General features: G+C 49.8%; 1 protein-coding gene across 2 annotated transcripts in view; it reads left to right on the top strand.

Annotated features, from left to right (window-relative positions):
• Positions 1 to 2,462: 2,462 nt before the first annotated feature.
• TRAM2 (translocation associated membrane protein 2) overlaps positions 2,463 to 20,739 on the top strand; it is an 81,375-nt gene continuing 63,098 nt past the window's right edge. For both annotated transcript variants that reach the window (XM_059400253.1, XM_059400254.1), the window contains exon 1: positions 2,463 to 2,697. In XM_059400253.1, coding sequence (XP_059256236.1) covers positions 2,642 to 2,697 — 56 coding nt within the window. In that variant the 5' untranslated portion in view covers positions 2,463 to 2,641. The remainder of the gene's footprint in view (positions 2,698 to 20,739) is intronic.

The following is a 20,739-nucleotide window of genomic DNA, read 5'->3' on the forward strand; positions in this document are numbered from 1 at the left end:
AACAAAAATATCTTTCACGACCTAGTCTTGGGAGTCACATACCATCACTTATGCCATATTCTATTTGTTAGAAGTGATCTGCCAAGTCCAGCCCACATTCGAGAGGAGGGATCAATTGCCACTGCTTGAAGGGAGTATCAAAGAATCTGAGGACATATTTTAAAACCACCACACATGGATTGTCTTATGTTTCATCCCTGGTAACTAGAGCAGCATTTGGCACTTAGTAGGTGCTCAACAGATGTTTCTGATGGAATGGTGTATTAAAGGGGGGGATACTGGAGGCAGGGTATCTGTGGGTAATTAGTGTGGGCCAGGTGAAGAATGTTGGGTGGGGGGATTATTGGGAGGTTGTTCTGAGGTGCTGAGATTCATAGGCTCCATGACCAATTGGATGAGGCGCTGGGAAGAGGTCTGTCTGGGGTTGAAGATGGTTTTGAAACTAGGACTTAGAGGGGTGCCTGGGTGGTTCAGTGGGTTAAGCCTCTGCCTGTGGCTCTGGTCATGATCCCAGGGTCCTGGATCGAGCCCTGCAGCGGAGAGCCTGCTTCCCTCTCTCTCTTTGCCTGCTGCTCTGCCTACTTGTGATCTCTGTATGTGTGTGTGTCAAATAAGTAAATAAAATCTTAAAAACAAAAACCAAAAAACAAAACTTAGAGATGGCTGGGATGGCTGAAGTAGGCACCTAGTGCTTCCTCCCTGGAGTTGTGAGATAGTGAATACCAATCCATGCATCTAAGAACCCTTTGTCTAGTTGTTCAATTGCATTTGAAAGGATTCGGGGCTGGCAGTCATCAGTATGAGCAATGTCTAAGCTATCTACTTTACATTTCTCATTTATAAACCTGGAGGTTATAATTCCTAACTATCTCCTGGGACTTTCAGCCGGAACACAATATAAAGAAGTTGACAGTATTCCACTTTTTATAAGAAATTCCCACCACAATATCCTCTACAAATGATCATGGGGAAACATGAGCAAAGTATTAGGTTGAACCATCTGAAATGCTGGTATTCTAGTTTTGACCTATGGAGAAACTGATTGCATAGGGTTCAACCTAATAGATGTGGCTGCAGTTTGAAAATAAGAACACCTTTTCATAGATGAAAAATTAAGATGCTCTACAGTTCTTGATCTTTCTATTCCTCATGAGACTCGGGTTCAGCTGAAGAAAGGTCAGCCTTGAAGTTAAATGTTTAGTTGAACATAGGCATTACTTTTTCATTTCCTGAAGTCATACAAATTAAAGACCAAAGGTTGTATGCTAAGTACTGACAAGTGAAGAAACTTCAGATGTCAAATTTATCTAGGAAGTCAAGGCCTGTCTCAAGCACATTTTGTACACGTGCCATGTTTAAGAAATCGTATTTACTTAGAAGTGAAATAACTGTGGACCTAATGAAAAAGAGAATAGGAATTAAAAAGTTCTTTGTTCATTTTGTATTTTTGCACATCTAGAAAGTGATTAGTTGGCTCCTTCATTACTGGTAGAATTAATCCAATATTTGCCTATATAAATTAATTTATTAAAAATACATTTTGTCCTTTCCAGGAGTACTTTTAAAACTTAATATTAAATAGAAACTTTACATGAGACAGTGCCTTCTTTTTTCTTCTTCCGTGTTTATTCTTCAGAGCAATTAATATTTGAGGCAAACTTTGGGTAAGACGTGTGGAACTAATTTATAGCAGCACAAGTGTCTCAGAAGTTAGCAGAACTGCACCCATTCATCCACTCCCCTCATTGGAAAACAGGCCACCCCGGGGCAGGTTTTTTTTTGTTTGTTTGTTGCATTATTCCCAGCAATCCGAACCGTGTCTAGGTCACTGCCAGCTCTCAATAAACACTTGGTTGACTTGATTCATTGATCATCCGTGCCTGGCGCTGCGGCCAGCGGGAAGGCCCGCCCGCAGCCCTCCTCCCTCCAACGAACCTGCGCGGCTCTCGGCCCCGCAAGGAGCATACGGCTACCCGGCCCACCCCGCTCGGCCCGGCCGCGGCCTCCCCGGCCCTTGCCTTGCCGCGGAGGAAGAAGCGAGCGCCGAGAAGTGGGAAACCCAGGCCCACTTCCTGTCCCGGCAAGGCCGGGCGTCAGCGCCCCCCGCGGCCTGCTCCCTGGGCGCGGCAGGCGGCCGGGCCACAGCAGCGAGAATGCGGCGGGGCGCGGCGGCGGCGGGACTCGGCGGCGGCGGGCCAGGAGGCAGTCGCCGGGCCAGGGGACCCGGGTTAGGGGACCCGGGCCGCGCTCGCCGCCCCGCGCGCCGGCCCCGCCCCCTGCGCGTCCCGGCGGCCAGAGGGTTAAGCGCGCGGGGGGCGGGGCCGCAGCGAAGCCGGCGCGCGGAGTGCGGGCCGCGGGTGGGGAGGGGGCTGCGGCCGGGGGCGGTTCCGGGCGGCGGGGGCGGGGGCGGGCGGAGGAAGGGGGCGGGCCCCAGAAGTTGTTGGGCGCTAGGCCGGCGGGCGGGAGGGCGAGCGGGGCAGCGGGCCGGCGGGCGGACCGGGCCGGGGCTGGAGAAGTTTGCGCGGCGGCTCGAGAGCGCAGGGTGCGGGCCCCGCCGGCCGCTGCGCGCCCGCTGCCATGGCTTTTCGCAGGAGGACGAAAAGTTACCCGCTCTTCAGCCAGGAGTTCGTCATCCACAACCATGCGGACATCGGCTTCTGCTTGGTGCTCTGCGTCCTCATCGGGCTTATGTTCGAGGTGAGCGAAACTGGGGAGGGGGTGCCCCCTCTTGTGCGTCGCCCGGCGTAGCCCTGCAGGTCCCGCGGGTCCCCGTCAGAGCCGGGGCGCCTGGCTGCCATGTACGCTCTCCGCACCCCGGCTTTGTGCACTCTGCGCCCCCTTGGCCTCCTGGTCAGCCCGGACGCCACCCCTCAGCTCTGCGCCCTGCCAGCCTTGCCCTGCTCTGCAGCCCCCTTGAGCACCCACCCTATCCTGCAGCGCTCTCTGCAGCCCTGGATCCTAAGCCTGGCCTTGAATCAACCGCAGCGCTGCCACCCTGGCCTGACGAGTGGGGTTTCCTTTCTGGTGTCCTGGAGTCAAGCCCGGAGACTCCCAGACCCGCGGTCATTGCACAATTCCCCCTCTCAGGCGGTGGCCGCCAGCTAGCTCCCTCTGGCTTTTCCAGTGGGAGGGACCTTGACTCTTTTCCACGTCTCACCTGGTTTTCCAGCTCTAATGCATCCTCACGTCTGGGATATGCTCAGGGTGTTCACGTGTGGTCCTGGCCCCATCCCAGCAGTGCCCTTCTGCCATCCTCCTGCCCCTCCTCCCTTTTTTTGCCCTTGCCTAAGAGGCCAGGTTTCATATACCCTTTATTACTCTGTGGACTGTTCATTTAGATCCATCTATAGTGGACCCAGAACTTCTCCCCTGTTACAGGGACAAGGAGAGGGACAGGGATAGTCTCTGTTTTTAGGGGAAAGGTGATTCTCTCAGAGCTATGGGGGGACAGGGGCTAGAGAGGATGGGTCCTCACCAGGACAGCAGTGCCCTGGTGTGGGCCTCACCAAGCAGAGTTTTAATAAGGCCCCTAGGGGTCAGAATCCAAGGGAATGATTCTCTGCTCCGGAGAGGGAGAAAAATGTGATATCCAAAGTGGAAAGAACTGAAGGAAAGTGAGTATTGGGCTTGCTCTGGTATATCTTGTCTCAAGAGTGAGATTATGTGAGTGACACTCCCCTCACTCTCACGGATGATGTCCCCTCTGAGGCGTGCCTGGTCCTCCCTGCTGGCTTGTGTTGCTTATCTGTGTTCTTGGGCATGGGTTAGGAAGCTGTAACCATTTATAAACAGCCTTGGAATTGGAGGCTTCCCAGTGTGGCTAATTTCTCCTTCTGGAGCCCTCTCTCTCTCAGTTCCCTGTCTCCCCTCTAAGGAGGACAGGGGTTCTACTTCGCCCTGAAGCTGTGCTCAGGCTGGGGACACTTTCATGGTGGCTAGTCAGGGTTGGATGTGTGAATGCACCCTTGGCTGGGCTTCCGAGTCTGTAGGAAACAAACCTGGGACCAGGATTGGGGTCTGCTGTCCAGATTTTGCTAGCGCTCCTCCACTTCTGTCCCTCCATCCTTCCTTCCCCCACCCCACAGCTGTCATGGTATATTCACCCTGACTCTGTCAAGCCGGGGTCGTCCCCGGGTCCCCTCTGCTCTGTCACTAGTCAGACTGCGGAGCTGACCCGCAGCCTCAGTTTCCCCTTGGCTAAAGAGGTTAGTAAAACCCGTCTTCCTCACAAGGTTATTGAAAAGTTTAACTGAGATCATGTAAGCAATAAAATAAGAGCCCAAACAGAAGCTACAGATGTGAAAACATGTCGCTTGCTGCTGAGACCCTGTACTGTTGATCATAGTACTAGCTTAATGAAACAAGAATTTTGTTTGGTGGCAGCCCATACCCTCAGTATCTGTTTGCTGTCCTCTGTTCTTAAGAGGCCTCCCAGCGCCGTGTCACCAGTCTTGGAGGGTGTGGTTGGAAAGACGCACGTGACAGCTGTAGCCCTCAGAGCCACGGGCCCTTCGGCCAGCAGGGTCTCTTGCATACTTGCGCCTCTGCTGCATTGCAGGTAATTGCTAAGGTTCGTAGCTCTGTGGGTTTTATCTTTGCTTAAAAGAGCTGCGTAGGGTTTGAGGTCGGTACCTCCTTCCCTGTCCTGCCTTCAATCTTGTGGAAAGTCCAATGCATGAAACCTGGAACTTTGTGGCAGTTGAAAAGTGCTAGGAGCCCTACCTACCTGCCAGAAGAGAAAGGTCCAGGATGGAGGACGTAACAGAAAAGCCCCCCCCAACCCCCGTCTTGGGATTGGCCTGGAGAGTATGGAAAGGGCCCTGGCAGAGATGCACTGCCAACTAACTCCCTCTTCCCACCACCCTCTGTCTGCCAAATCTTAGACCAGCAGCCGTTGGCTTTACAGCGCTGGGCACCCTTTCTAGAAGGTGCGTCTGAGGTCTGTTGTGGAATTGTCCATGTATGCTTGTATGTGAGGACAGCGCAGGACTTAGTAGATCTCACTTAGGGTCTTCTGGGTTCTCCCCTGGAGGTGTGGTATATGTAGGGATGCGTATGGTGGGGGAGGGGCAGTCCAGCACTTAACCACCTTTTTCCTAGAAGTGAGAACGGAAGGGGGTGGAAAGGGAAGGGGAGATAGGGAGAGAGGATGTTAGGCTCTGGGTTTCTAATTTGGGCAGAGCTAGAGTTCCTTCATTCAGGAGCTGAGTCAGGAAAACACAGTTATGATTCTTCCCACAAGGAGTGACTCTCCTGGCCGTTCCTTCCTCTGGGATCCTCTGCCCAGCCTCTGCCAATGAGTTGGACCCCTCTGCCTCCACCCCGGGCAGCCACAGCCCCTGGCATCCTGGCTGGTGGATCCTCCCCAACTCACCCTCAGCTTGCCAGCATTTAGGGGAGGCTTTCATTCCCCACGCCCTAGGACCCTAGAAGATGATGACTCCAGATTTCCTCCCTAGGGATCGCTTCCTTGGGGATCACTTTCTTTGGGGAACACACATGAAAGTGCCCCTCCCTCCTCCTTCTGGTTTAGTTTTGGGCTGTCCTAAAATTCCTTCTCTGATTTCCAGGGTTGGGGGGGGGCAGGTTCTTCCCCCTGCACCCAGGTTTTCTTTCCATTCCGCAAAGCTGTTTGGAATAGAGCTGTTCTGTGCAGTCACAGCACTTGGCTAAAAAATGTCAGGAATGTGGAGCTTTATTTTCCCCCTCCTTCCCTTCCAGCTTTCTCTTTCTTAACTCTGCTTTCGGGGGAGTTGGTGCAAATGGGAGTTTTCTACCCAGTGGTTTGGTTCTTTGGTCCTGGTGGCGGTGGAGTCAGGCCTTCAGGGTGTGGGCCGCCCGCCCGGGGGGTGTGTGCGTGCGTCAGATCGGAGCAGCCTTCCCCTCCCCTTTCCCTTTGCTTTCCCGTGGCCTGTTTCGTGCCACGTTTCAAACTGAAACAGGCAGGGGAAGAGGAAGACTTTCTCATTAGTGAATGGAGAATGAGAAGAAGGCTGGCGGGGGGGTGGGGGGCATGCATCGAACAGAGAGGAAGCAGTTATACATTACCTCTAAAATGTCATTTTGAAACAGAAACTTTTTTGTTAGTTTTAAAGCCCGTTTGCAGGCTCTGCCGGCTCTGTGACAAGGAAATATTTCTACAGTCATTTGTAGATGCGGTTCCCAGTTTGGTCTGCCATGACTTAAGGGTTCAGACCCCAGAGCTCTTTTCCAGTGGTGGCTGGTTTTGCTGCTTTCAGGGGTAGCTGCGCGATAGGGCTGCCTTCTTCCCTCTTCTGACACCGTGATTGACTTGTCAGGATGACACGTGAGCTGCGTATACAATGGGAGTCCTGTTAGTGCATGGGCTCCGTGGCACGGGTTCACCTCCTCCCAGACATACGGATCGGCGTTGTAACCCGAAGTCAGGTGCCTATCCCGTCTGCTAGCCTCAGGAAACAGTTCTGCTTCTGTTGTGCTTCTGTGAAGGAGACGCAGGTAAATGGCATCGGCCTGTGTCTGCGAACATCGGTTATTTCTTTGTGCCTTCCAGTGCACTTTTGAAGACGTTTCTCCACCAGTTTTTATAGCTTTTGACTTTATGCACTATACTGTCTAGGCTCTGACGTCGACGACCTTCAGTGGTGGTCTAGAGAAATGAGTCCAGGGAAACCGAGAAGGGTTACTCACTCTCTTGGGTGCCCTTGTTCTGTGGTTGGATTTCACTCATTGATCTGAGCAACAGAACAGAATTTGGGAGCTAGTTCTTCTCCTGGTCAAGCCTCACATTTAAGCTTCGCCTATGGGACCTAATGGCCCATCAGCCATCCCTGTGTCTTCCCTTGGCCAAAATGTGATATCCAGAAAGGTGGCGTTGATCATTTTGTGAGTTTTAGACCCTATTTCAGGATGAAGACTGAGACCTGTAAAAAGGCCTGGCACTGTGCCCGGCCCACGAGCTCTTGATCGATGGCCTCAGTGACAACGACCATGCTGATTGCTGCCCTCCTTGGCTTCATCGCTGGTCTTACCAGCACACCTTCCACCATCATACTGACTCGTGGCCCACTGGGGCCACGTTTCATTTTAGGAGTGACGTGTTGCCGTGAGACCTTGCCCTCGTGATTTCCAGTGCTGGCCATTTGCTCACCAAAGGGGATTTCTGCTCTACCCTGGGTCCCTCTTTTCCCCAGGTCACCTGGGGGATGGCCACTCTTGGGAGAACATCTGTTTTCTCTGTGACATCCAGTGCATTAGAACAAAGGCTGTGGGTCCCTGGGCAGCCTCTGTCAGCCGTGCGCAGGAGTCAGAACCGTGAGGGGACCGCGCTGCACGCTAAGTGGGTGCCACTTTTCTCTTGCTTGCTCTGTTTTGTGAGCCCTCCCTTGCTGCTTTCTCGGGGGCACTGTCCGGACCAGTCACAACAGAGCTCCTCAGTCCTGACTGTTTGTAGAGTACATGTGTTGCTATGGTGAAAACTTCACTCTGGCAGGCATGAGCTCCCTTTTGATCTGCTTCATCGTGGGCAGGGGCCCCAGAAATCACTCCGTCGCAGAGCTGATGTGCCTCCTGTTCCCACCCTGGTAAATGATGAAGCCAGAGGGTTGATAAGACCGGATTAGAGTTCCCAAACGACAGAAGTGCTTTCTAATCAGCGAGAGCGCTCTTAGCAGGCTTCAGTGGGAAACTGCCTGATGCTATCTCTTCACCTTTTCATCCAGCGCCCTGTATCTGGTATCCACTGGTACCTAATGGTTAAAGGAAGGAGGGGGTTGGGGAAAGGAGGAAAAGAAAACAGTAAAACTACTAACATGGCTCCTGACATAGCCCTTCTTATTTCACGGGCCGACCTTTATCTTTTACACAGCCCCTTGCTCTGCCTTGATTTCCCTCTGCTGTCTCAAGTGCCCCACAGTGGAGGAGAGCCCAACCCAACCTCATCACAGCTGGTTGGCGTTTCGAGTTTACGGCGTGGTTTGAAGAGCTTTGCAGGCAGCTCTTCTGGCCCGTGTGGGTTCACACAGTGTTCCTTGCTTTTCAGCAGAGGAAGTGGAGCCAGACTGTGAGTGGGGGGGCGGATCTGAGGGCCCCCGAAGCCCTCTGGTGAGTTTGCGGGAGCCCAGGGTTAGGTGAGGCTCTGCTCCGTGGCTCTCCGCCCGAGCCACGTTGCCTCTTGACGGCTTCCCTCATGTGTCTTGAGGGGTTGGCAGCCCTTTCCCTCTGTGAAATGCTTTACTAGCCTCACCCTGTAATCTGGATGGTTTATGGGGGTTGTCATACCCATCCAGAGCCTGGCTTCCAGAGGAGAGACTTGGCCAAGGACCATTCCCTCCGAGTTAGAGCTGGAGCCAAAATAAGAATTCAGCAACGTCTGGCTCACATTTAGAGCTCAGCCCTAATGCTTCCATGAACGGGGAGTCTGTGGAATGTAGCCACAGGCAGCTTTATTTTTCTTTGTCTGAGCGGAATCTGTTTATTACCTGGAAGTAATGTCTGCAAGTCGTTGTTCCACTCGGAGGTTTTTCTGCCTGGAACAGTCACTGAAATGTGCATCTCCCTGAGCAAGAGACTACCGAGAGGGACCCAAACTCCTGTATCCCACGTGAATATAGGCGAATGGGCGGGGGCTTTACCTGCCGTGAAAGTTACTGCCTGTCGTTAGCCCACATCTGGGTAAGCGGAGCTGCCTCCAGCTGTTCTATTTTCATTGCCCTTATCCTCAAGTTAATATTGTGGCCATAGCCCAAGGGCATATCTTTCTTCCACATGTCATGAGTTGAAGGGCTAGAGGGAAACCTAGAAGTCATCTACTGTTTATAGAAAAGGAAAATAAGACTCTCAGAGGTTGGGACAGTTGCCCAGGACAGTAGAGGGAATTTCTGGCAGATGTGGGGCTTGAACCTACATCTTCTGACTCAAGTGTAGGGAATTTTCTACACATTTGCCCCCTGGAATTCTCGATGCTGCCTTTGAATGCAAGGGTACACGAGGAAGCTTGAAATTGATACATCTTTGTTAAGTGTGCCACGTTGGTTAATTTGGCAGCTGTGTATTGAATTCCGGCCGTGTGCCTGCATTGAGCTCTGGGAATGCAGATGAAGAAGGTGGGGTCCTTGTCCTCAGAGAGGTCACCGCGTGGTAGCTTGAACCTGGTAAACTCTTTGTGGAGGGGCATCAGGCCTTGAACTTGATATAAGTGGCAGGTGCAGCTTACAGACAGACTGTCGGGCCTCAACCTCAAACCACTGCTGTTGATGGAAGGGGGTAGTTTACTGAGCTCCAACATCCTGAGTGTGGTGTTGTCAGTCGTTAGAGGACAAGAACGGTGGTCATTTAGAAGCCTGTGACGCACAGCTGGTAGTCTTGTACTTTATAGCTTTGAGAATAAGTGAGCTGACCAAGGCTCTGTGTGTGTGTGTGTGTGTGTGTGTCCCTGCATGTGTGCACAGATGTGATTTCTAGTACTAGGAGGTCTTTATTTATTTTTTTAAAGACTTATTTTTTTCCGGGGTGCCTGGTGGCTCAGTGGGTTAAGATTTATTTATTTCATTGAGAGAGAGAGTGAGCAAAGTGCGAGCCGAGGCAGAGGCAGAGGGGGAGGGAGAATCTCTGGCAGCCTATCTGCTAAGTGGGGATTGATCCCAGGAGTCTGAGGTCTCCACCTGAGCCTCAAATCAGGAGTCGGATACTTAACCGACTGAGCCATCCAGACGCCCCAGGAGGTCTTTATTAATTGAGGGTAGGAGAACTCGTCTGTATGATTTCTTAAGATTTTTGCCATCAAACTCCAACATGATCTGAAATGTTCCTTTTGGGCTAATGGAGGTGATGATCATACCTGGGATAAGAAGGATATCATCCTCAGAACCTCAGATGCCCTGTCTTTGAAGTAGGTTGAGGATTTCTTAATAAAGCTCCTGAAGTTTGCAAAAGCAGGGTTTTTTTGTTTTTTGTTTTTTGGTAGGCTCTATGCCCAACATGGGGTTCGAACTCATGACTTGGAGGTCAAGAGTCACATGCTCTACTGGCTGAGCCAGCCAAGTCCCTCAGGGCAGAGTATTATTAATCACTTTGTTCCCTCATTTTTTATTATAAAGGTATAGGTTACAGAAATTTTTAAGAAGAGACTTTTTAGTGACCCACCACTATTAGGAAGATTTCATTGACTTTTGGGGAGGCAGAGGGCTGTGTCTACCTTGAGACAAAAGATAGAAATGTGATTTGCCTCTCTCTCCGCCTGCCCCCACACTTGCTTTGAAGAATGTCCGGGATCATCCTGGTTAGTCAGCAAGTGTTTATAGTCTGGTCTGTGCGCCTGTACAGTGTGGGATCTGGCGAAAGATAGCGTTGAAAGTTGGTGAGAATGTTGCCTTAAGGCTTAGGGGTGCCAGGGATGTATTACGGCTCCGTTCCTGAATGTGAAGAGCAGTCTGGGGGCTCCTAACCTGAAGGAGCGCTCCTGGGGCAAGCAGGCCTTCCCTCCAGCAATTCCTGGAGTCCTGCAGGAAATCACTGGGCTTGCTTCACAATGCCTGGTTTCCTGCTGAGAATTCCTTGGAACTTGGAGCAGAATTGAACTTTTCAGACCCAGTGCTTCTGGAGTTTAGAGCGTGTGTCCTTTGTAGTCTGACTTTGCACTGTATCAACTTTTGGCCTCTTGGGCAAGGAATCACTTGTCTGTATGGATTTTGTGACTGTTGCCTTGAAGGTAGAAAGGAATGATTGATAGCTGTTTCTCTTCGTTGTGGTTGTTGTTTTAAGTTGCAGTTTGCTCTCTGGTTTGGTGCAAAGTGTGAACATGTGCTCCTCCTCCAGAGTCCTCGAGGCTTGAGTCCTGACCTGGACATGGAAGCACATGTGGGCAAGGGCAGGGGACTAAGAACTGGTGGCCTGGATTCTTGTTGGGGCTTTGCCACTAAATGGCTACGTGGCCCTTGCAAGCCCCTCGGCTCTCTGGGACCCCATTTGCTTGCTGGGGTGTCAACTCTTGTGTGGCTCAGTCATGCCATTTCCACGTGATTACACAGAACAGGGCTGGGAAATGTGTATACGACTTAAGTTGCCAATCAGAACTGGGTCCACATCTGGCAGGTGGCCACCAGCCACATGTGGCCATTCTGCTTCACCAACGTGAAACGAAATGGAAAGTTCAGTTCCTGGGTCACACGGGCCACAGTTCACATCTCAGGAGCACAGACACAGATAGAGCATTTCCATCACCGCAGAGAGTTCGTTGGACTGTGCCGGGGCACAGGTTGCTTTCTGAGGGCTGGTTTCTGTTTGTTTTTGTAGTTGTAAGCAGTATCTTGTGGTGTGGTTCTGTGGGGGAACCGTTAAAGGCCCCGGATCACTGTGGCTAAGGTCAGGGTTCTACCTCTGGATCTGCTCTGGTTTGTCACGTCCTCGTGTCCTCACCGTGTCCTCTTGGTAAGCGGTTTCATCTCTCTGCTGTAGTTTACACGTCAGTAAAAATATGCCCCAGAGTTGTTGGGAGGATTAGGAGCGTTGATATAAAATATGTCAGAAATGTTGATATAAATACAGTGCTTGGAAGAAGGCCTGGCACAGGCTAAGTGCTCAGTACCTGCTACCTGTTGTTCTTACTGGGCTCGGACAGGCTTGGAGTGATACCTTGACTCTGCAGAAACCCCCTTTGTGGCTGCCTCCTCTGTTTGGAGCGTAGCTAAGAAGTAGGATGGCATGGGAAGGACGTGATGCAGGAGATGGGGGTCCTGGAGTGGCCCGGGGATGGCCCCAAACCCACGTCCTCACCCCACACCCGGACTAGTTGCTCGGGCTCTGACCCCTGCTCAAAGCCCACTGCACTTTTCACACTTTTTAAATGAAGCTTGGTTATCTGGTTTCCAAGATTATAGAAGAAAGAATGAGTTAAAAATGAGAGAAGTGGCTTAGGTAGCTGACAGCTGGGAGGACTGTCCATTAGTAAACACTTAGGAGTCATAAGAAATGAAAAGAGAAAAAGTCATGCATATTTGGCATCATGTAGTGTACATACACAAACAACGTCTGTAGGTTTCAAGGTTACCAGGAGAGACTAGCGCACTGCAGGCTTGATCATAATGATTATCTGCAGAGAAAGTAAAAGCTCACAAACACCCTTCTTTTTTTAATTTTCACTTACTGATTTTTTAAAAAAGATTTATGTGTGTATTTATTTGAGAGAGAGAGGAGAGAGCACACAAGGAGGGAGGTGGGGTAGAGGGAGTAGGAGAAACAGAGCAAGGAGCCTGATGTGGGGCTTGATCCCCGGACCCTGAGATCATGACCTGAGCTGAAGGCAGACGCTTAATGACTGAGCCACCCAGGCACCCCTTTCACAAACATTTTTAGGAACATTACTATCCACAAGGATTAATGTTAAATTTTCAATACCTAGAACTTTAGCAACAGGGAAAAGTTGGATACCCAGAATCATTCAGCCCCAGAAATTTCTGGCAAGCCACGTTTCTTTTTTTTATAGCCTGGAAATAGAAGGCGAAGTTGGTCTGTTGTACAGTGTACATTCTTACCCACAAAATGTGGAAGAAACTTTTTTGACATTCTTCTCATCTAGCCTGGGAAATACCTTCATACAACACTATTCAACCATCTGCCAGTCAATTTTCTTCTTCTTTTAATCATTCAGTAAGTACACCTATTCCGTGCAGAATTCTGAAATCTGAAGTGGAAGCCAGCTAACATACTTGCTGACATGCCTTGCTCTCCTGTGGTCATTTTTGGAGCTCTGAAACAAAGAAAATGAGATGCTTGTCGGTCACTGTTTCTTGAGTTTCATGGGTCCAGACACTCTGGGCTGACAAACTGTGGCCTTGTCAGGTTGTCACAGGCCACCTCCCACACCTTCAGCCTGTAGCTGGAGCCAAGTGTAACTTGACCAATGTTGCTGGCTTCTCAGTCCCACCAGGTGGGTCGTTGCTCATGTGGCTCAATGGATGTGAATCTGGACTGAGCTGATTCTGATTTCTGGCCTTGTTTTTCTACAAACATTGATTAAAGAGAGCTTTTTTTGTGAGGCATCCTTCTGGATGCTAGGAACACCGGGGAAGGACATGTTGCCCAGTTACAGGGAACCACTTTGCTATGTGGTAAGGGAGATAGATAAAAGGAAACAACTACAGTCTCTTGGTGATGAGCTTTCCAGTTGAGCTGCCATATTGGTTTCCCATGTCTAGCTCACAGTGGTATTCACTAAGTACTGGTCTGCTGGAGGGGATGCTTGCCCAGGATAGGGGTGAGTGGATGCTGGTCCAGACCAGGGAGAGAAGAGGATGTGTGTTTGAGTTCATACCTGGGGCTGGCATGAAGCCTTAGCGTCCCTCATTGGGCTCGTGTCATGGGCTGCCCTACGTGAGATTGGAAACAGTGGATCTGGTTGGGAGGCTGTGACACTGATCCTTGTGGAAACTGCCCCCAACCACAAAATTTCAGCCTCCACCCCAACCAGGAGGCAGAACCAGGACCCCCACATCTGAATTCTCGGTTGTTGGAAGGGCAAGGCCTATTCTCCCCCAGTTCTCTTGCCTCAGGCATTCTGTGTGACACAGGCAGGCAGCTCCGGCAAGGACAGCTAAAGTTGGGTGAGAGGAATAGCCTTTCCTTAGACCTTACTGTAACCCTGAGGCATGCATTGATGTGGTGTTGCCCTTGAACATGACTATTATTGTTTTACTGTTGTGTGTTGCCGGGGCATTTTCACTGACGTGTCCTTTGAACTTATTTAAAAGGCATTTTTTGCCTCTAATAGGATTTCTACTTGTTTAAAAAGTAAAGAGGGCCTCAGCTAGAGGAACATCTTTTTTTTCCTGCCTTTTATTATTATTTTTTTAGCTAAATAGGCCACAAAGAGGCTTGCAGTTGAGTACTGTGGCCTTATCTGTGGAAGCTGGTTCTGTTCCAGTGTTCAGGGGAGGCCGAGGGTGGGGGAGGCTTTTCTAGGCGTAGGTGAGGTGGGACAGACAGGTACCTTCGTTGGTGGACAGAGAAACGTAGGCATGGCCCGTATGAAGCATTTCATTCACCAAATTATCAAACCCTCAGTGTGTACTAGAGTCTGTACCACATTGTGTTGACAAGGACCTGACAGGGGTGTCAGTGAAGAATTCTTTGAAGCAATCTGTCTTGTGCCTTCTGTCTCTAAAGTTTTGCAGACCCCTAGAAACAGATGCAATGAGACTTGCCCTCGTCTGACTTCTAGCACCTTGTTTGAACCCCTGGGGGTCTTCTTACCAAGGCCTGTTGGTGATTGTCCTCAATTTTATTGAACACCTCTTACCCCCATGAAAGGTTTATGTTGTTTTCAGAGGAGAGAGGGAAAACAAGAGCCTGTGTTGGGACAGAAACCCACAGTGGTCGGTTCTCCCTTGCCTTGTCCCCTGCATCCAAGTCCTAGCGGTTTTAACCCCTGATTTGCTCCCAAGCCCCGCTCTCAGAGTTCTTGGGCCTTAGCTCTGAGCCCTGAATGGCTCCGTGGGTCCTAGCTTGGACCTCAGCCCGTGTCTCCTGTCCCATCCCTTTCCACACGGCTACCAGCGATGGTCGTCAGACACAGAGCTCAGTTAGGGGCTCCCTTTAGATCCTTCCATGGTGCCACCTGAAGTCCGAGTTGGTTAGCATGGCGTTCCAGGCTCCCCCGAGGTCTGACCAGCCTTTGTCCTGGACCTCCTCTGTTCCTCACTCAGGCCCTGCCCCCTCCCCCACCGCCCCTTCCCGGGCAAACCACCTACCTGAGTTCCAGAACATCACCTCTCTGTGCCTGCCTCCATTTGTTCATGCTCTCACCCACCCCCAGGGCTTCTCTTTCCCTCTGTCCTGTATGTCCTCCTCCTTGAACGCCTGACTCCCGTGTCACACGGGCACCACCGGCACCAAATGTTGTCCCCGGCCCTTCTTCCCCAGCAGCGTTCCCGCCTCCTTTCTGCCTGCCTCTGTATTTCTCTTGTTTATTCACGCTGCCAGACTCACACTGAGCATTTGCTCTCTGCCAAGCCCTGTTCTTGGAGCTAGGATAAAAGACGAGAAGGCGAAGGTTCTGCCATCACGGAGCCGAGAGTCCTTAGGGAGGTGGGGGTGTTGCTTCTGCTCTTGTGTGGGGCGCACACTGCGAGAGTCTGGGAGGGGAGCGCAGTTCTCTGAGGAGGCTTAGGGACAGTCTCTTAGAAAACAGAGAAGAGGTTTGAGCTGGGCCCTGAGGCCCGAAGGACACTGGCCAGGCAGACAGTGCATGTGTGTAAAGGACAGACAGGTGCGGGGGGGTGATGTGGCAAGTGGCTCCGTGTTACCAAAGTGGGGTGGGGGCAGGGGTTACAGAAGGAGGTGATGGAAGGTGGGTCTGGACTGGCAGGCAAGGTTTGGCCTATGGTGGCTCTTGTTCAAAAATTTGGATTTACTCCTCAGCTCAGGTAATAGGGAGCCATTGAAGTTTTTGGAGCCCAGGAATGACTCCATCACATTGTGCTTGGAGGGTCCCAGGCAGTAGGGCTAGAGCTGGCTCCTTGCAGCTCCCTGAAAGGAAGGGGTTGCTTTGCACTTTTGCAGTATCCCCAGCGCCTCTGTGCCTAACACGTGTGGTTGGCTGAACTGATAGAGGCTGGTTTGGTCACACAGGGGACAGTGGGTATCTTGAGTTGCCTTTCTGCTGCTGGAGGTCATTTGCAGCTTTTCTATCTGTGCTGTTGCTTCAGGGCTCTTGGGGCCCAGTAAGAGATGTTTGTGAACATATTAGGAGTACCTGCTACCTGAGCGTGTGCACGCAGGTGGGGAACCTCTGATCCGAGCCATTTAACTTTTTTTTTTTTTTTTGAATGGGCAATATTTGGCAATACAGTCACATTGTTCAAAAATCAGAAACATAAGAAAAAGAATATACTGCACGTGTCCCTCCCTGACCTCTTCTTACCCAGCTTCCCTCCCCTGCCCTCTCCCCAGTACCGCTTTCATTAACTTTCAGGTATCCTTTGGTTTATTAATGCAAATACAAGTAGCTATAACCTATATGGTAGATTTTGCATATATATGTAGTATACCTATAGACATAAACAATATGCATATGTGTATGTGCTACATATACATATGTGTGTGTATTCCTGTCCCCTTTCTTGTTCAGAACAAAGCATGTCGTCTACTCACTATTCTGCACTTTGCCTTCTTTGGTTAACAAACCATCCTAGAGCTCTTCCCACGTCAGCACACAGAATTTCCTCGTGGCGGTCTAAGGTTGCCTAGGCTCGCGTCATGCAGGTTCACTGTAACTCATTTCACCCGTCCCCTTTGATGGATACTTGGGTCGTTTCCAGTCGTTTGCTCTTACAAACAATGCTGCAGGGAATATCTTGGCACCTAGGTCGTTTCATGCCTGTACAGCCATATGTCTTATAAAATATTTTTACCAGAAGTAGGATGATTGGATCCAAGCATTAGTACATTTGCACATTTTTAAAAGATTTTATTTATTTATTTGACACAGAGAGAGAGAGCGAGAGAGGCAATACAAGAAGGGGAGTGGGAGAGGGAGAAGCAGACTTCTTGCTGAGCAGGGAGCCCCATGTGGGTCTCGATCCCAGGACCTTGGGATCATGACCTGAGCCGAAAGCGGATGCTCAACCACTGAGCCACCCAGGTGCCCCTGCATTTGCATTTTTGATAGAAATTGTCAAATTGCTCTTGTTCTTGTTAAATACCATGTTGAAACCAAGGAATCAGCCACAGATTCTTTGTTTACCACATATCACTGAAAATGTAATACCAGTGTCGGCACTGAGTTCGTTCAGTATATTCTCAGCAGCTAATGTAGTGCCCAGCCCATCACAGGAGTCAAATACTTGTTGGATTTCTAAAATTAAATTGTTTGGCACATTAGGTAACGGGGGACTCTTCCGTATTATATTTCAGCTCTTCTGTGATCTTTCTGTCCTGTCTGGCTCTTTCTTTCTTTCTTTCTTTCTTTATTTTTAAAGATTCTATTTATTTATCTGACAAGTCACAAGTAGGTAGAGAGATGGGCAGAGAGAGAGGAGGAAGCAGACTCCTCACTGAGGGGAGAGCCCGATGCGGGGCTCGATCCCAGGACCCTGAGATCATGACCTGAGCTGAAGGCAGAGGCTTTAACACACTGAGCCACCCAGGCACCCCCTGTCTGGCTCTTTATACAGATATTTCTCTCCGGACACTCTCCTGCTTTTCCTTGGCCACTGTTCCTCATTCCTTAGGCCACAGCCCACCTTTCCGGAGTACCCTCCTTTCCCCCCCTGGTGGGGTACTTGCTTCTGCCTCAGCAGTCAGTTCCCTGGGCTCCCCTGTCATGGCTGTCATCACCCTGCCTCTGTGGTGTGTGGCCTTGTTGCTCTGTGCGACCCGCGAGGGCAGGAGAGAGTCTTGCTCGCCGTGGTGTCTGTAAGGACCCAGCATGGTACTTGGCATTCTGGTGGTTCCCCTATAATATTCTTGCAGTAAGTACGTGGCGAAGTGGAATTACCAACAAACAACCAGTTTCCAAAGGACTTTGTGTATTTAATTGAGGTATAATTTATATATCATAAAGTTTGCCCTTTAAAGTGAGCAGTTCAGCTGTTTTTCACCATGTATATTCATCATGATTTGCAACTATCACCGTTACTTAATTCCAGAACATTTCCATCATCCCCCAAAGAGATCAGTTAGCAGTCACTTCCTGTCCCTCCCCTACCCTCAGCCACTAATCTGCTTTCTGTGTTTGGATTCGCCTCTTCTGGATGCATCACATAAATGGAATCCTATCACACGTGGTTTTTTGTGACAGCCTTCCTTCACTTCGCATAATGCTGTCAGGGTTCACCCATGTCGATGCTTGTGTCATTCCTTCTTGTGACTAATACTCCACTGTATGCAAACACCACGTCCTGTCTGTTCCCTCGTCGGTTGATGGGCACTTGGCTGGGCACACCCGATCGCGTGAGTAATGCTGCTGTGAACATTCAGGTACACGTTGTGCGGACACAACATTTTCTGTTTTCTTGGGCCTATCTCTAGGGATAGAATTGCTGGGTCATCAAATGATTGTAATGCATGGAAGGAGCCAGGATTGAAACTACCATTGGATTGGTTTGTTTTTTGGATCCAAGGGTTGACTCTGTCCCAAGGGCAGGCGATGCAAATACTGTTCCTTCTCACCCAGGCTTCTCCTAGCAGTGCCTGCCTATTGTGAGTTATGTTTGATAGACTCTGGCTCCGTGATCATCTGTGAGTCTGAGGCAGATATCGTCAGGGTTTACACAGCACGATTTCCTGAATTCTTACCATGTGCATTGGGCTGACTCCATGGAGATGCCAAAACACTCGGGACACAGCGCCTGCCCTGAAGACATCATTCATTGGAAACAACCTAAATATCCATCTGTATTGAACAGATTAAGTCAATTATGGTGTGGTTGTACAGCGGAATCCTCATTCTACAGCTGTTTAAAAGAGGACAAGTTTGGTCCTTAGGTAGTGAGATGGACTGCCGTGTGAGGGAACACATAGGCTGGAGATTAGTAGGCACAGCGTGAGCCTGTTTTAATAAAAAATGTAGGTTTACATCTACACAGTCAAAATCTGGAAAGATCACAGAAGGCTGTCAACATTTATTACATCTCTAGGAGGTAGGCTGTGGAAGACTTTAGCTTTCCAAGGTTGCGTGTTTCCCTTTAAAAATGTTTTTATACTGGGTGTATGGAGCTTTTCAAACTTAATTAAACTCATTAAGTTAGTGGATCGAGTCTGCCCAACTCTGTTTTGGAAAAAGAGCTTGAGATAAGCGTTACGTGGGAAAACACTAGATATTCACATGGGATCTGATACTGCATATCAGCATGTGACTAAAGCTGAGTGGGTTTGTACCTAAATGGTCTCATAAGTGGGATAGCCAGGCATGAGAGGGCGCTGAGACTCTGGCAGCCAGGGGAATTCCGTGAAAGCAGGGTGGGACTTTGCTTGGGCCTTGAAGGGTAGTGACATTTAGGTAGCACTTTACAGTTTATCGGGGCCAAAGAATAAATGCATACCAAGTGCTGTCATGAGTAAGCTCTTCACCTGTCTCATCTCACTCAGTCTGCACTCACCCTGTGGGGCGGATACCATGATGACTCCCATTCTACCGATGAGAAAACTGAGGTTTAGAAGAGCTGAGTAACCGGACCAGGTACCTATTGGTCATAACGTCAGAATCAAAATTCAGAGCCTGTTTGCCTGACTTCAGACCACATGTCCTGTACTCCATTTTAAAGGGAAGGAGATACTGAGACCTAGAAAATTCAAATAATTTGCCCAAGGTTATGAAACTGGGAAGCCAGGATCTGAACTCAGAAAATTCCACAGAAATCTCTGAGTGTGGTCATGGGAGACTGGAAGGTTCTGGGTCAGAGAGGTGTGTGAAATTCTGCATATCATGCCCCCTTTGGAGAGTCACATATCACATAAACTTATTAAAGTAGCGTCCTACATTTCTGACCTACCTGACCATCTCTCTCAAGCACTATTTAGTAGCATCCCACAGATCTCACTGTGAAACGCCACCCTCCGTCCTGTCAGGAGGCACGAGGGAAGGCAGGTTCGTGAGGAGCTTTCTGTCTCAACTTTAATAAATAGGAGTGCCAGCTCCAAGGTCAAGGTTGGAAGTGTATGAGGAAGAGCATATTTGTTGGAATTAGTGGAGTGGAGTTCTCTGGATGGATTTGAGGCCACATCTCCACCCCCCTCCCTACACAATTTATCAACCCTTCCTGCTTTAGAACATCTGGCTGAACATTCCGAGTGTCATAGTAATAATTGTCATAATAATTGCCACCTCGTTGTGACTTTTTGTCTCAGGAAATCAGGGTCCATTGTTGATAACAGTTACCTCCTTAAACTTTCCCCCATACTTCTTACACTCAAATTAACCAACCTGTACTCAACCAAATTTCATAAAGTGTTAGAATTAATGTGTGCCACCTTCTCTCCACCCCATAACAGGTACTGTTGTTTTTTTTTCCTCCTAAAAACTGTGGTTAAGATACTCATAACATAAATTTTACTATGTTAACCATTTTTAAGTGTACAGTTCAATAATGTTAAGTACATTCATGACATTGTGCAATCTCCAGAACTCCTTTTAATCCATTCCACGAATACTTATTGAGCAACTGCTCTGGGACATGGAGATGGTTAAGACACACTTTCTGTTCAGTCTGATGAGGAAGATGGATTAAAAAAAACCCAGTGGCTTCAGTTTGGTATGGCCAGAGTCGTGAGGTGGTCCTTATGGGAATAGATCCTTGCGGGGGCTTCTGTTCTTCACGGTGTAACCGCATTACCACCTAGAGCTTCACGGTACCTCCTTCTCTTCTGGTTCTTGGTGGCTATGTGCTTGTTGTTTCTTGCCCCATCGCTCCCTGGAGTAGTTTGCCACCTCTGCTCTCCAGAGCCTGGGGAGAAGTTGGGAGACTGTGCCCCTGTGAGGGCCAAGCTCTGTAGCTGAGCCCATGTGGCCTGGGGCAGGGGTGGGGGGCAGGGTGGGAGAAGTGTGCTCTTGCCAAAAGCAGAACGGCACTAAACCCCCAAATCAATGGTTTGTCCAAATATAGCATGCTAGACCTCTTCCGCCAGCGTGTGTAAACTCAGTGTGCCTGTCCCTCAGCTTGCAAGCTCAGCGTCCTCCAGGAATGACTTCTGTGATGGTTCCCGAGTGCTGTTAAGTCCGCTATGCTTTTAGAAATTGACCACAGTGACGTGGCTGGAATCTCAGAC

Source organism: Mustela nigripes, chromosome 5 (genome assembly GCF_022355385.1).
Source record: "Mustela nigripes isolate SB6536 chromosome 5, MUSNIG.SB6536, whole genome shotgun sequence".
NCBI lineage: Eukaryota > Metazoa > Chordata > Mammalia > Carnivora > Mustelidae > Mustela > Mustela nigripes.